General features: G+C 52.0%; 1 protein-coding gene across 1 annotated transcript; it reads right to left on the reverse strand.

Moving 5' to 3' along the window:
* On the reverse strand, window positions 1-10,594 carry LOC131294581 (uncharacterized). Its single transcript, XM_058322626.1, has 7 exons — window positions 10,565-10,594; window positions 6,393-6,737; window positions 5,958-6,323; window positions 3,193-5,867; window positions 2,261-3,135; window positions 1,139-2,152; window positions 1-296 (listed from the first exon to the last, which is right to left on the reverse strand). Exons 1-7 carry the CDS (start codon window positions 10,592-10,594, stop codon window positions 1-3), a joined length of 5,601 nt encoding a protein of 1,866 aa, XP_058178609.1.
* Window positions 10,595-15,610: the final 5,016 nt, after the last annotated feature.

Consider the following 15,610-nt stretch of genomic DNA (forward strand, 5'->3'; position numbering starts at 1 on the left):
TTATAGCAAACAGAAACATAGGTTCTGCAGAGCGCCACTAGAGTCGCGGTTGAGATTGCGAGTAGCTTTCGTGACTTGCTGACTACTGGCGGGCGCTTGCGTTTCCGGCGGCACTTCCTCGTGGACGATGCTGCGGCCGGCAATCGAGGGTTCGGTAACTTCAATGACGTCGACCGATTTTTGGCCGCCCAGACACGGCATCAGCGGTATGCTTTGCTTGCCGGTCGGTTTGACCGCGAGCGACACGATACTGCTGCTTTCCGTGGTGCTCGGATGCAGATCCGTCTCTTCCACACCTGTTTACGGACACGGACATGGCGGTAAAAAATGGAGGGCCGGGAAGGGCATCGTAGAGTTAGATAAGGACACGAGTACACAGTAAGGCATTGCAGAGTTGCAACATCGAGCTTCGACGGTGAGAAGTGATTGATTATTAACGGTTTTTCGGAAAAACACACATCGATCTATCCACCTTTCCAATCGATTAACCTAGGACGTGTGCTGGTGTTGTGGTGTTCTATACAGTGCAACCATTAATGCTGGATAAATTCAATATACTCTGTACAACCACCTCTGGAATGTTAACAATGACTTGGCGTATCACAACCGGAAATGGAGAAACTATCCCGTCCAGGGGAATGAAATAGAAACTTCCCGTAAAGGAGGTGGAACGTGATTGCGAATCCTTCACAAATAAGAGAATGCAAAATCTCATTGAACGTAAACTTTCAAAAACTTTCAATGATTAAAGTCTGTTGGGAAAACAAAATTTCCCTGAAAGTATCGCAAGAGATTCGTTCTCAGTTTTGGAAACATTCTCGATGGAAATCAAATATAGAAGCCCCTTTAGAGATGGCGATCGAGTGAAAATGACTTTTTTATCGTCAAAAACCGATCGAAGATCTGGAATCATGCGCAAAAGTGCATAGACCTCCACCCTTCAGTAAGTCTATACAGGAGAGGTTCATAGGCTATTCTTGATGTGCTGCCCTTAAACAACGTGTCCACTTCTTACAACGTTCATCTTCCAGGTTCCAGCAGCTCTAAAGTACCATGAGTGCAAAGAGTGTAATGATGGCAATAATGATCGCGATGACGGTAACAAAATCAATGCTGCTATTAGCCAAGCCATAGGTACATGCAAGAACGACATGCTGCGGTTGCACTAAGCTACTGCTACTACCACTACTTTTGCGTTTCGTGGGGCCACCTCCGACGGAACTGCTGCCGCTGCGGCTACTACTGGCGCTGCCCCGGTGTACATCACTCTCGCCCCGTGCACGACGCTGCAGCTGATCCTTCGCTAGCTGGACCTCCAGGCGACGGCGTTCCGCATCGAGGCGTTGGAGCTCTTCAAACGTTTCCACCGGTGGGTCTTCAACGTCCGTCTCTGGCTGATGACCAGCTTCCAGCACCTCCTGACGTTCTTCATTTGGGGTAACAGCTTCACGTTCAAGCTCGACCGTCTCGATCGCCTCCTGGAGTTCATCATCCTTCACCGGTGGTTCATCCTGCTGGCTGCTGCTTACGTCTTCGATGAATATTTCCGGTATTTGCAGTACACTCCGGAACGGGTAGTACCCTCCGGGACCAATCTGAAGTTCGTTGACGAACGTTACCTTGCGCTCGATCGGAGTACTTCCAGCTCCTCCCGTACACGAACCAAACTCGGATCCAAAGTCGTTCAGGCTCACATTGCCCGAATCCGTCGTGGTCGAATCGACATCGGCTGCGTTCGTTTCCTCCAGCAGCTCCTCCTCGGCCAGATCCTCGTGGATCGTGTCCAGACTGTGGTGGAGATGGTTGCCGTAGCTGGCGCTGCGCAGGTAAAAGCTCCCGATGGAGCTGCTGTCCGTCGTGATCAGTTCTTCGACCGGTTCTTCGACGACGGGGTGCACGGTGGTGGTTTCGTCGGTGTGTTTGGTAGTGACATTGTTACAAGCGATGCTATTAGTAGTGGTGGTGGTGTTGGTAGCGAAACGGCAAACACTCTCCACGGTGCTAGTGGGTTCGTTACGGGTCGTGGAGGATGGTGAGAGGATGGGTACGGGCATGGAAAAGACGATCCCATCGCCACCATCAACATCATGCTCGTCGGTGGCGATAGTGGTGGTGTTTTCATGGGAAGGTGCACAATGAGGCGCGGTTTCGGCTGGAGGGGAAGGAGGCAAGGGAACGGGGGAGGGTATAGGTTTGGCACACGACAACGAAAGCAACGAAGGCACACTGCATGCTGCGTTACCGGCAGCAGCTCCTTTACCTGACGGTGTGGGACTCTTGATCCCGAAGATCATGGCGAGCTCTTCGGAGGAGTTGTACTGCGATTCCGTGTCGGACGGTGTCAGCCGGACCGAGGACACCGGTGGCGAACGGGACGCACCATTTCTGCGCTCACGTCCCGGCGAGCTCGAGACACTCGAGCGAACTGCTGCTAGCTGCGGCGCCTCAAAGGGCTCACTTTTCAACGAGGAAGACGACTTCGTCGGATACGTTGGATCCGTCTCACTCGAAGACTTCGGCTCGGAGGAGGTCGACTTGGGGAGATCGTTAAGATCGGCCTGGGCACTGGCGGGAATCTTCTGTGCAACCTTCACCGGAAGATGATGATCGGTCGGGCACGGGCTTACTTCGATCTCGATACCGCACTCCTTCATAATCTGATCGATTTCCTCCTCGGTAGACTTTTTATCCGTGTCTGATTCGAACGGTGCCGTGGTGATACTCTCGACCAGGTTGTCGTAGTCACGTTCGATCGAAGACTTTACGCGTTCGTCATCGGGCTCATCGGTTTCGAGTTCGAGCTCGCTCAGCTGCTCCTGACAGCGTTTGCTAAGCGTTTCGAAACTTCCCGCGGGAGTCAGCTGTTGGATTAGCCCTCCCAGGTCCGGTAAGCTGCTGGCGATTGGCTTAGGTTCCACAATGGTAGGTGGTTCCACGGCGTGAACCTCGACGATCGTTCGGGCCTCTATTGATATCGACACCGGAGCAGATGTCGTCAGTTTGCCCAGCTCGGTCGTAGTCTTCGCCTTGTCCATCGTCTTCTTCGGTGGCGCTTCCTCGATAATGTCACGCAACATCTGCTCGCAGTATTTGGCCGCCTGTGCCACTTCATCGATTTCACTGGACTGGCGTTGTCTAGCGAGGGACGTTTTCTGTGACGCAATCGGACGATTCGGTGCGATTACTTTGGACTTGGGCTTCGCCTCCAGGCTGGTACCACTCGATACCGATTGTGTCTCCCGGCGTAGTTCCGCCAGATCTGCACCGAGCTTCTCGCTCGTACATTGCGCCTCCAGTGCGATGGCGTTGAGGATCTCCTCAAACTCTGCCTTATGCTTCGCACCTACGATCACCGGTTCCGTGCCCGATCGAGGTCGGGGAGTGGGTGTGGCAGCCGCACTGCTCGAACTCGGGCTACCCGCACTATCGGTCGCTTTCGGGCTTTTCGGTGGACTAGTCGAACTGGACTTCAACGTGGACGGAAGGTTAAAGACGGCACCGCGGTTCTCCTTCGGAGGTGTGGTACTACTCTTCGGGCGCACACTGCTCGATGCCTTCGGCTTCGCACCGGTGTCTTTCGCCGGTGAAACTTCCTTCGGCCGGGTTTGATCCCGCTGATTCCGGTTGGGTGAGTTGGCTTCACGCAAACTCTTCGCGTACAGTTCGATTTTGTAGTAGTCCTCCAGATTGCCACCCGAAGGTTTAGCCGCATCACGCTGGATCTGGCTGTAGATGGTCGACGAAAGGGAACCCTTGGGGCGGGAGTCCTCCGATCCGCTGCTGGTATTTCCTCCACCGTTGCTCGCCGTTGCTGCCGGCGGGACATGCCGAACGGTGGCCGGTCGCTCGATGGATGCTAGCAGGTCCTTATCTTTCCGTAGCTGCCGGAAAGCCAGGTCATCCGCCACGAGGTCGGGCGAACGTTGGGGCAAGAAGCGCGGCTTGTTGTGCTTCCCGGGCGGCTGCACCGTCAGGTAGTCCGTGCTCGGGGACGGTGGAATCGGCCCGACGGGAATACCGAATGGTGGTTGCGTTTCCGGTGCCTTTATGGAGCTGTTCGCACGCTTAATGCTGCGGTAGCTTAGGTCATCAAGCTGCAGATCCGGTTCCGGTTTGGCACGGTCCTCGTCCACATCGCCATCGTACCGGTAGAGCCGTGCCCGTTGGCTGAAACCGGTCGGGGTGGAAAGATCGCGCTGTTCGGCTCGTTCCAACAGATCCTCGTCGCTCAACTTGAGACTCTTGTAGATCGCCTCCAGTTCGTTGATTGCTTCCTCGAGGTTCGCTGACTTACGCTTCCTGGCAAGCTCTTCCTCCGAGCAGGAGTTCCGCTTCGAGATGGTCCGCATCGGTGGAGCCGGTGGTCCAGTACTCTTCACAGGCCCTTGCGTCGGTGGTTGCGTGCTTTCCTCGCCATATCGTCGATAACCATGAGAACCCGCCTGATTACCTCCCTTGGCAACCGTTTTGGCTACATGCTCCTCGTATCTATTGCCGGCTTTGGCTGGCACCGCTTCAACAGTTGGTCGACTTGTCTTAACCTTCACCTCGTACAGCTTCTCGTTCGACTTCGCCCGACTAGTACCGTCCGCCGTCTGACGCAGGTACAACCGACCGCTGACGACGTTATCGCCCGCGGTTTGTTCCTCCTCTTCGTCGCCTCGCTTCGCTTGCTTATCATCGAGTAGGGTGTCCAGCTCACGTGTCAGCTCCTGGTTGCGTCGGTTCATGATCTCCAAGGCGCGCGAAGTCGACACGGATCGCGATGCCAGCGCCGTACCGGCTACTCCCGGTCGACGTTCCGTGGCTCGGCCACGTCGCAGAGTGACTCCGTTCTGTTCCTCCTCGATGCGTCGCCAAAACGCCGATGCCGATTGTTGCGGAGTGGAGCGGGCACCCGTCATCGACTCGGAGCTGGTCGCTTGGGTCAAGGAGCGAGTCGTCGATCCACGGCTACCGAAAGGCGTTGGTGTGCCGCTGTACGCGAGGGACGACTCACTGCCGGTGTTGGTAGCCGGCGCCGGTAAAGGGGATATCTTCGGCTCGTATGGCTCGAATGTGCGATCCTGTATCTGGATCGGTTTGCGCGATCGAGGCGTTACATCCGTTACATAGCGATATTCGACCGCGTTCGTGTTGCGTGGTGGTGTCACTCTCGGGGTTTGATGATAGTGCTGCTGATGCTGCTGGTGTTGATGGTGCTGATGATGGTGATAGGCCACGTTCGAAGGCGGTGTGCTTGGTGGCTGAACAGCCGGTGGTTGTTGCTGACGAGAGATGTAACGCTGCTTATGCTGCTGTTGCTGGTGCTGCTGTTGTTGTATTTCCGCCGGTTGAACGGATGACGCACGTGGCGGAGTCACCGTGTTTGCATTGACAAACCCCATCGATCCGTGGTGTGTCGGAGGTGGAGGCGGTGTACGCTGCACCTGTGCCCCCCACAGCCGATCCTCGCTGTTACACTTTCCGTTCGGCTGCCAAATGGTCGACTGTCCTGGCGCTCCCAGCGTCTGATGGTATCGATCAAACGCGTACGAAATCGGGCGTGCCTCGTTCGTGTGCCCGATCGTTAGTCTACGCTGAGGATCGCGTGGTGGTATCGGTGGAGGGCTCCGGATTGCGTCCCTCATCGTACTCGCCTTGCTCTGGATGTAGAAACTATTCTCGTACGTCACAGCACTGGGGTTCGTCGTGGCATGCCCATGCGATTGTTGATAGTTCGTAGGCGAGCCATACGCCAGCTGCAACTGATGTGCGTACGATGGCGAGCTCCCAGTGGGGTGGAAATGGTGCGGCACATTGGTGAGACTGGAGGAGTTGCGTAGGTTCGGATGGGATCCACTAGGGTACAATTGTTGCTGGTGCAGCTGATATTGCTGTTGGTGCTGGTGCTGTTGGTGATGAGGATGATGCAGATACTGCTGCTGTTGTTGCTGTGGATGCCTTCGGTAGGCAACGTCCATCGAGTGGACACTCCCACCGTGCACCATACTGGGTGAAATCGGTTGCGTATGCCAACGGCTAACGGCTGGTGCACCACTGGGACTGTTCCCATCATCGCGCGACATCCGTTTGAGGTATCGCTCGGTCCGCGCCGTACGAGACTTTCTATGCGAACCGGCACTGTGGTTCCCGAGACTATCGTCACTCCGGAAGCGCGACATCGACGACGATCGGTGCGACTCCTCGTCGCTCGACGACTGCCTTTCCTTCGAGTGGCGACTACCACGGTCCGTTTTTCTGCCCCGCCGATCCAGTGACCCGTTGCCGGTGTACCGATCGATCGAGTTGATACTGTCGGCCTCCCGAAAGCCGTACAGGTTCTGGTGCTGCATGGCTTGGGGATGTGGCTGATGCTGCTGATGCTGCTGCTGCTGATGGTTGTGCACCACCGACGGTGCCTGCTGTGGACTGACCACGATATGATCGAAGCCCGCCCCGACGATCCGGCTCGAACGCTTCTTGCGCTTCCCGTTCAGAGTGCCACCGCTGTGCGTGCTCTTCACCGGCACGAAGCCCGCCTTCCGGTCCTCCTCCGAGCTCGAGTCGGTGTCGACGTCCTTCTTCTTCTTGCGAAACAGACTGCCGAGGGACCACTTCTTATCCTTGCCACCCTTGCTGGCCGCTGTGGTCGAAGCCTTTTCCATGTCCTGCTGCTTCTGCTGCTGCTGCACATGAACTGTGATGTCCTTCGGAAGGGGTAACTGTGGCCTCCAGGGAGACGCCGTCTGTACAGTCTAAAAAGAAAGCGGGGAAAATAATGCAGCGATTAGTTAAAGTTAAATGGAACATTCCATCGTGTCAGGAGAAAGTTGTCGAAGTTCATTGTATACAATGGGTTTTCGTGTAATACTTCCACCTGCGACCGTGACTAGATTGGCCAATGGTGGCCAGAGTTAGACAACACGCCCATGTCTTTTTCTCGATTCCCAATTCCTCGCCGTTACGGCTACGGCATCAAAATCGTCGTCGTTGTTTGCAAATTCCCATCGCAAAACCCCTCACAAATTGCCGTACTTTGAGTTTCGATTTGCAATTTCACCGTTTAAAGGCTCTTGGTATCGGTATGTGGTAATACACACCGTCGCATTTAACTCGCGTTCCGCAAAGTGGGCTGTTTTGTATCAAACGCAGGACGGAGGACAGAGAAAGATATTAGGTAATGCTGGGTAGGTTTTCACCGGCGGACGCGGGCGTCGTATCTGTACCGAAACTCGGACTCACTCCAGACCACAGACTTCCCGCACAACTAAAAGCATCATTTAACGTTCGCGGTAGAGCTTCCACAGAACAATTGAATCACCCGGAAAATGGTCGATGGAATCGATTTTCTCCACTCGATCGATCGAACCGAAAAGAAAAATTTGCAACGCAGCAAACGTTTACGCGGGCCACGCAATTAATAGCCGCCGGCCGCCATTTGGCTACGATCAGCCGCATCTCGATCGCTAAGCAATGGTGTGCACCAGCAGCAGCGGGGAGGTTGTTGAATTTTCCAACCGGACACGGGTACAAACAACGCCAACAACTCGCTGGCTTTTTTTGGTTTTCTCCTGCGGAAGCGCACATTCCATCGCCGGGAATCGTCATTTGGCAAGAACTATTTTTAAATACCCGTCGGACATCGGACCGATGTGGTTGGTTGTATACTTTCCTTTCTTTCCACTAGCTTTCTTCTGGCACCATACCTCTCCCGCCCCGGTCTAGAGTGCAGCAACCGATGATTAAAGGGTCAATATTTGTCCTCAGACATACGTTCTCCTCCCACGCACGGTGCAAAACCGCGTACATCCAATGGATCATTTTATGTTGAAATCATCCCCGAACACGAAACGTAGCTCCGGAAGTGGGGCAAGAGGACGTACGGGGTTGACAGTGGTAGATCGAGTGTTAAAACGTCGTCAGGCAGGCAGGAAGCGACACCGTGCTCCAAACGACGGACAGGTTTATTATAGTGCACCGCGCGAGTGGGCACATCTCGTTCCGCAACCCTTTGGCATGTGTTTTTTGGCACTTTCCCCAAGGATGACCATTATCACGTCGTCTTCGGAAGCGGGGAAAATCGTACTTCTGGTTGATTTATTTCTTTTTCCCAAACAAGTTCAAAAGTATATTGGAACTCTGGAATTTTGTGTATTAGTTTTTTTTTTTTAATTAACGATCCTGTTCAAAATAAAGGCCCTGGAAAATAAACCACTTCCCAAAGAATAGAAGAAAAACCCGAATTAAAATATCTTTAAAGTACGAGCTGCATTTTTTTTTATCTAAAGCCTGACACGTGGTATCGAATGACAGTTCCGCGCAAAAGGGCAATTGTTTGCTTCCCGAAAATCTTCCCCCCGGGAACCTTTCATCTCCAACGGATCGTGCACATTTTAGCACATCGACAAACCTGGATGTTACGGTCCAAAAACCTGACCAACGTAAAACAACACCTTCGGAAAGATGTGTGAACGGAGGAATATTTGATTTTTATGGTCTCACTTTTATGATATTTGCGTTAAAAATTATGTTTTTTTTTGCCGTAGTGCCGAATAAACAGCGAGTTTTGGACAAATGTGTGAAGTTGAAGTCGCTACAACTTTTTACATAACAAATGAAAAATACACACACACACACACACACACACACACACACCTCGTACCGGCAACAAAATCACGGGCAGCTCCGAAAACTCAGTCAAGCGGTCAGTTGTTAACAACGTTTTTCGGTTAGGGTAGCTGCTCGACCGGGTTTCTTGCCCGGAGAAAAATGTACGCATGGTAATTTTTAAACCTTTTCCCGCTCGCCCTGGGTCGAGTGATCCGTCACGCCAGGGACCGCCCGTTCTCCGCGCTACGAGTAGCAAAACCCCCGGGAATTTGGTGCTGCTGCTGCTGCTGCACCCCGGGTGGGTGATCGTTATAACCCCGTTTGTTTACTCGAAACCCGGCCGAACTCGAGATTGCGGCGATCTTGGCCGGGATGGTTCTCCAGCCGGGGGAAGCTGCATCTTCAGACGAGAGTGTGTGTGTGAGTGTGTGGTTCTTTTCCCCCCCGCCAAAGGGCAAGTGGACGGAGCGCGCACGGGAACGAAAAGAAAAACAGAGAAATTACTTCAATTGGCAATTGCTTAAATTATTCTCAAGCAGCAACACTGGTCGAGTGCTTGGCCGGGGAGCAGAACGTTGGTGGTTTGTTTTTCGGGCCATCCATTCCAAGTGTGCTCGACCCCGAAAAAGCCAAAAAAAAACACCCAAGTGGCTTCGTTTAAGAACGCCGGTGGGCAGCGCGGTGCAATGTAAACCGCTGGCACTAATAACGGGTACGATCACTCAACGTGGACATGACGACACGCAGTACACCGCTTGGTGCGCTTTCGTCGGCCACGTTTGTCGCCATTTTCTCCAAATCCCGCAGAGAGGAGGCCGAGGTAGAACCTTCGCTGCTTTCGCAGCGTTTTGCGCACACAACCCAACCCCCACAAAGGGCACGAACTCCTTCGACATTTTGGACCGCTTTGGGCGATGCGTAGGTCACTGTCAGGCCGGTGGGTTGCCGAGCTGCAACCGGCGGCGGCGTGTCAATGTCAGGAGGCCGTGATCATAATTATTACGTTTGCGTTGGAGTTTCCAGCGCGAGAGAGAAATGCGTGTAACTCGTTACGAAGCCGGCTGCTGCCGGGGTTGGGATGCTGGCGGTCTCCTTTCTGACCCAAGAATCACGGCCGCGCTGACGCAAGCGATATGCGTTCGCCCTCCCTTTTGGGTTGTGCTGTGAGACGTAAACAATCCGCACCGTTGTGTGCCTTTCTTGTTTGTAAGATTTTTCACCACCGCCGCCTGCGCCGTCGGCAACCCCTCCTGATGTCCAAGGTTTGGTGCAGTTTAAAGAATGCGCTCATCAGCCGACTTCGAACAGCTCATCTGCAAGCTACACCACCACTCCCGCCTCTGACACCCTGGTTTAAGTCTACGTTTTAGTACATCACTCATTGCACACACAAAATATCTCCCAAACCAACCCCATGAATCATAGACCAATCTTTACACCGGTATCCTTCACGGTACCACCCCACCCCACTGGTCTGGGAAGGAGGGCCTACTGCTGATGACACTTTTCACATACAAGCTGAGACCTTGAAAACAGCCGCGTGGTCGGTGTCCGAGCACAACCTGATCGGTTTAATTTTACTATTTTTCCCCCCAAACCGACTTTTACCGTTTTTCTTCACAGTCCATCCCCATTATTACGCGCACACACACACACATAGCGGGGTTGTTGTCGGTTTCGGCTTGGGTTGGCCTATTTAGGGACGATTACGTGCGTGGGAACATCCACGACGCGGGGGTGGATCATGACGAACGAGCGTGAGTTAAAGGACACACCAATTCTTCCCTCAGTATCGATCCGATCGATCTTGATCCACAAACGTCGACGTTAGTCTGGCATAAGGGATCCCTTCAACATCTTTTTATTATTTTATAGAGTTGTCGACATTAGATTTCATCTTCGGAATTATTTGGCTAAACACACACACACCATGCTAGATGTCTTTAGACCTTTTTATATCACTGGATCTTACTTGAAGTAAAACAAACGCTTCGTTAGACATCTTGCTGCCACTGGGTAACCCTTCAGGTTGTACTTCCTTGTATCTTGTAGACTACTGAGTAACTGCAAATCGTCGGACGAGACTTATTACTAATAACTGTCAAAAAGATCGATGGTAGTGTAACAGACTAAACAACACACTGTTCACATGTTACCAAGCACGGCCTCTCAGTCCGCCAGTCCACTAAGGCGCTACATCGGCGCAAAAATTCTGGTCAGCGCACGTATCGAGTCGAATTTTGAACGTCTACTAAAACACACCCGGCCCAGGGTACGTATGCAAACGTGTACGCGGCACGAATTGGCACTGGTACAGTGCTCGGGAGCTGATCTGTCTGCGCGCGTCATTCTCCCCCATTTCGGAGGGGTTGCATCGGTGTGAGCGCGCGCACCCCGTCCTACTACTACTACTACTACTACCAATACTGTCAGATAACGTACTAAGTTGGCGATTCTATCTCGACCCGCGAATGGGTTCGCTTTCGCCAGATAAGCACACATCGAAAGACGTGACGATCGTGGACGCGTGTGCATGACATAAGGTAGGTTCGCGCGTTGTCATCTGATCGGATGCGACAGGACCTACGGTACACTAACCTAGAGCGGGTGTCAAAGTCGACTTTTGACGTTTTGGTTGACATTGGATGAACGATCGGGCCCAACAGAGCGGGGTGGACAAAAGAGTCGTCTCAAAGAACCACTTAGTCTCTCGCTGGGGAAGGATCCCTTAGTCTTTGGACCGGGTGAATACATCGTGAAAAACGTGAGTTTCACAGTCCCACATCCGCTGCGAGATGCGCATGAATTTTTCCCACCCCAAAAATAGCACAACAAAGAATGGCCAAGCCATACCCCGGTCCCGAACGCGACAAAATAAGACTAGAGACTTTTATTTACATTGGAAGTTCATTAAAAATAGCATCCGAAGCTCGCAGTGTGCGCGTGGTGATCGTGTCCATCCAAGTCGACCGGAACATCCCAACGGAATGAAAGAGAGAGAATGAGCGGGATAGAAGCATTGAGGCGACGTAGAGCACTACCGAGACACGAGTTCAAAGTGCGCCGACACACTATTTTATCAACAGATGCTTTTGTATGCGCCGTACTAAGCCTAAGCCTGCGGAAGCATCCGCTTCGTGTATTCAAAAGGTCTGCTCTGTCGAGCTCATCGGGGAACGCACTTGATCGTGCATGGTGTTGCGTTGATGGAAAGTATTTCCCCATATTCCGGCAGGGTCTAACCTCCGACCGGATCCGGCATCAACTACGGCCAATCGCCACTGATGCATCGGTTCCTACGGTCGCGTCATGTTTATTTTCCACCGAATTCCACCCAGATGGTACGGAAGTTTGGCCTCACTCTTGTCCACAGCGGCAGCACGGGCCAAAATAAAAATCTAAATGGAACGAGTTGGAAAACGCAAGATACACAACCCCCCGCCACCAAGGCCCCGCAACGGTGTTTGTTTGAAAAGAAAATCCATTTCCCGATGAAATTTCTCGATCTCGAACGCTCCACGGATGCGGCCAGCTTCTCGCGGCTAATTGCACGCCAGTAACTCATCCGCACCACCGTTTGCGATCGAGTGTATCATCGATCGGTCCGCACGAATGGCGACGGATCGGAGTCCATCAACGACGTTTGTTCGTCGGTACGCGGGCGCTGTCACCACCGGCAGAACCAGCATGATGCAGCAGCAGCAGCAAGCAATAAAGAAAATAAACAGCGAGTTTCGCGAACCAACCCAGATAGAATATTTATTCAGCCGCGTACCAGTCCCCGATGCCGGTGTGTAACCATTTCGCAAGGTATCACAACCGGGCGAAAGTCCCTCCCCGCAGCTTGAAAGTGAGAGTCAATCTGGAATTGGATTAGTTCCACGATGTTCTGATGTCTACGTACTTCGATGACTTGGACAAATAAATGTTCTCCGTTGCGAACCCTCTCGAGTACCGAAAGTGGCCAGTGGCGCAACGCCTGGTATCTAGGACTGAGCACAAGATCGTGCAGTCCATTGGCGGTTCGGCGGTTCCGTGTAATTACCAAAGAGATCAGATTGTAATACGACCTACATTGGGTGGGGGCCGGAATCGAAACGCTTGAAATGAAGTGTACGCAAGGGTAATTTACGGAATGTGTATCGGAGCTAATGCTAGTGGACGACGATGGCAGAAGTTATGGTTTTAAGCACTCCACCTACCCGTCGCTGCCCACCCTTCGGCAGCATCCGCCCTCATTCGGTTCAATTATGCAATGGTCCATATGTGTGCCTCTAATTCTTCGAAACAAGACGACCAGAACAGACGCACGATTGTTCTCTTGTGGAGCGAAGTAAAAATAGCCCCACCGAAAGGAAGCGAACTTGCGCACTCTGCCCCGCGTGGAGGGTCATTGTGTGTGTGTGTGTGTGTACGTTTTCAAACAAATTCTGCTAGTTCATCTCGGCCCATGTTTACAGCGCCGGAATGCTAGAGATTGCCGGAGCGCGCGAGTTGGTGGTCCATCATAATCGCATGGAAACATGAGCCCATTAAATAGGACCATCTGGTCGCTATCCGGATGTATGCAGGGCCCCCGGTAGTGAGGGCCCGTAAAACGTATGACATGCAAATTTCGTTCCCGCGACATTCCCGGTTGGATGTGTAAGGGCTACGGACGTCGGTGTCGGTGTAGATACCACTTTCACTTGTGCACGAGGTCGCAGGAAGTCCGCAATTATTCTCCCCTACAGCGCGCGATGGCCACCGGCAAAAGGGTGTAAGTGTTAGGTTGACGAAGTGCGACCGACAATCCCGCTTCCAATGCCAACGGGGTGGGTTATGAGGCGCTACCACGCCAATCGCTCGGCGGTTTTTCCTCACTCGCGTTTTCCCTTTCTTCTCGCCTCCATGCTGGAAAGCGACAAGTGTGTCAGGTTGATGGTTGATGATGGTTTTGCTAACCTCAGGTCCGGAAGAGAACCGAATAAGACACCCCAGATCTAAGGCGATACCTCCCCGGAGGGTCTCGTGGTGGCTTTCTCAGAAATGTGCTGTGGGTGGCAGCGGTTGGTTTACAATTACTTTCCACCTTTCATCTTCTACAGTGCGGCCAGCACGACGAATTGCCATTCGCAGAAATCTGTGTCAAATAATCGATACTTCCGATATTTCCAACCGCTCGGACGGCGTGTCTCTAATGTAGACACGACGAGTTGAGGCTTTCTCCAAAGGGCCTCGGTGTAATGCTAGCGGCAAAGAACTGGCGGCCGCACATGGTGGGAAGTGCGCAAAAACAAGGATGTGACCGTAATTTGTGGAAGTCCGCCCCTTTCCGAAAGGTGAAGAACTCATCATCGGCCGGGACCGGATACACGTAGCTTCTCGACTGAGAGGTGCTTAATGTGATCACACCTGCCGCAAAAGCGGCCACATTGGAAAATTTGATCATTTCATCAAATTCATTTGCTCTGAGAAGCAAGAGAAACAGAATAAGCAAATGGAATCAGCCGAAAACTGAATGTTTCTTCCTGATTTTAGCCGGCAATGTGACCTTCGATTTCGCTGATCACCACAAAGCATGATGCGCACCGCTTTTTTTTTTTGGTTCTTCGTTGATTTGGTACGTTGGACCTATTCTGTCCATCTCCTAAACCATCCAAATAGTAAGCTAGTTAGTTTGCTCGAGCGATCGATTGATACGCCTGGTCGGTTCTCCTAGCGAACTTCCCCATTCTTCCTCGAACGAATGGGCGAATTAGCGCTTGTTGGCCTTAGAACTCTCGGCGCAGGTCTCGCCATAAGGTTCAATCATCATCGATCATCGATAGCCGGCCCCATAAAGAACGCTGGTCGGCTGATTGGATAGCAGATGTTTAGCTGGCCAATAATATTTCGTTTGCGTGACTGCGGCCGCCATATGATTGGGGAATGAAATACGGCCTCGGATCTCGTTTGTGGCTAGAGACTGTTCGTACCTGTTCTAAGCCGCGGATCGGGTAAATACACGTTTAAAGAACAATTACTTCTTGCGTCCCGTCTTGCACGTAGGCATAAGTATTTGACGTACAAATGGCCCCTAGATAAAGGGAAAATCAGGCACATCAGGTACAACAACAAACTTGCCTAACAGAGACGGGGGGGTTTATGAAATATTTCTAAGAAGTCTTTACCATCGGTTTGGAAAGCAGTGCAGCTACCGGCCGGTCCAATCACCCGCATGTATGGAGATCGGGTGCGGAGAGCCTCAAAACATTCTACACCATCTCCCCAAACGATCCCCTTCACCAGGTTCGTCGATCAACAGTGAGCGAGCGGTAATTATGGTCCCCAACCAGGCACTGGCCAGTTTCAATCGTTGCAATCGTGGATAATCGTACCACAAACCCATACTTTTTGAAATCCCAAAACCTGCCATTCCGAGGCCATTTGCCCTCGGTCGGGATCGCCGGGCTTTTTTCTTCGCTGGAGCTCCCCCGTCCGTTCGACAACAAAACTGGAGGCAAAACACATGCTCTATAAAGTTTAACTAGCGATCAATAATTGGTCACATATTGGCCGATCGTGCGCGAGTGGAGTTGAACAGGCACAGGCCGAAGTGCTTACGAGCGGAAGAAATTGACCCTGAAGGACCGAACATTTGGAGAAGGGAGAACCACAACGGGCCGTGTCACGACAATTAGTAGGACGAACTTATTTTAAGGTGAATTTGTTAATAGATGTGTTTTAAAAGTAGGGTTTGATAACCACAAAACAATTAAAAGCTTTTAAAAATAATTGTCCTAAACCGTTTTTTTTTTTTGATTGAGTGAATAAGAACAACCAAAATCAATATTCTTAGCAATGCTCCGAGAGCAAATCAAAAAGTTTGTGCCTTTATTGATGTTCTGTTGACATAGAGCCCAGTTTTGTTCAAATCCACAACTTTCATTACTTTGCCAACAGGTTAACGTCTTCGATCAATAATAACGATAACGATCAGCTGATCTTTTCTGACTAGCTCACTTTTTTATTTATTTCTCTCATCTCATCACTAAGC

The sequence above is a fragment of the Anopheles ziemanni genome, chromosome 2, assembly GCF_943734765.1.
Source record: "Anopheles ziemanni chromosome 2, idAnoZiCoDA_A2_x.2, whole genome shotgun sequence".
Lineage (NCBI taxonomy): Eukaryota > Metazoa > Arthropoda > Insecta > Diptera > Culicidae > Anopheles > Anopheles ziemanni.

Excerpts from the sequence above, each read along its gene's own strand:
- LOC131294581 (XM_058322626.1), bottom strand. The coding sequence starts at position 10,594 with ATGTCTAACGAAGCGTTTGTTTTACTTCAA. Across the intron at positions 5,868-5,957 it reads GGAGTGTCCACTCGATGGAC|CTGCACCAGCAACAATTGTA; the intron begins GTTGCCTACCGA and ends CAGCAATATCAG. Across the intron at positions 3,136-3,192 it reads AGCCTGGAGGCGAAGCCCAA|ACAACGCCAGTCCAGTGAAA; the intron begins GTCCAAAGTAAT and ends GTCCCTCGCTAG.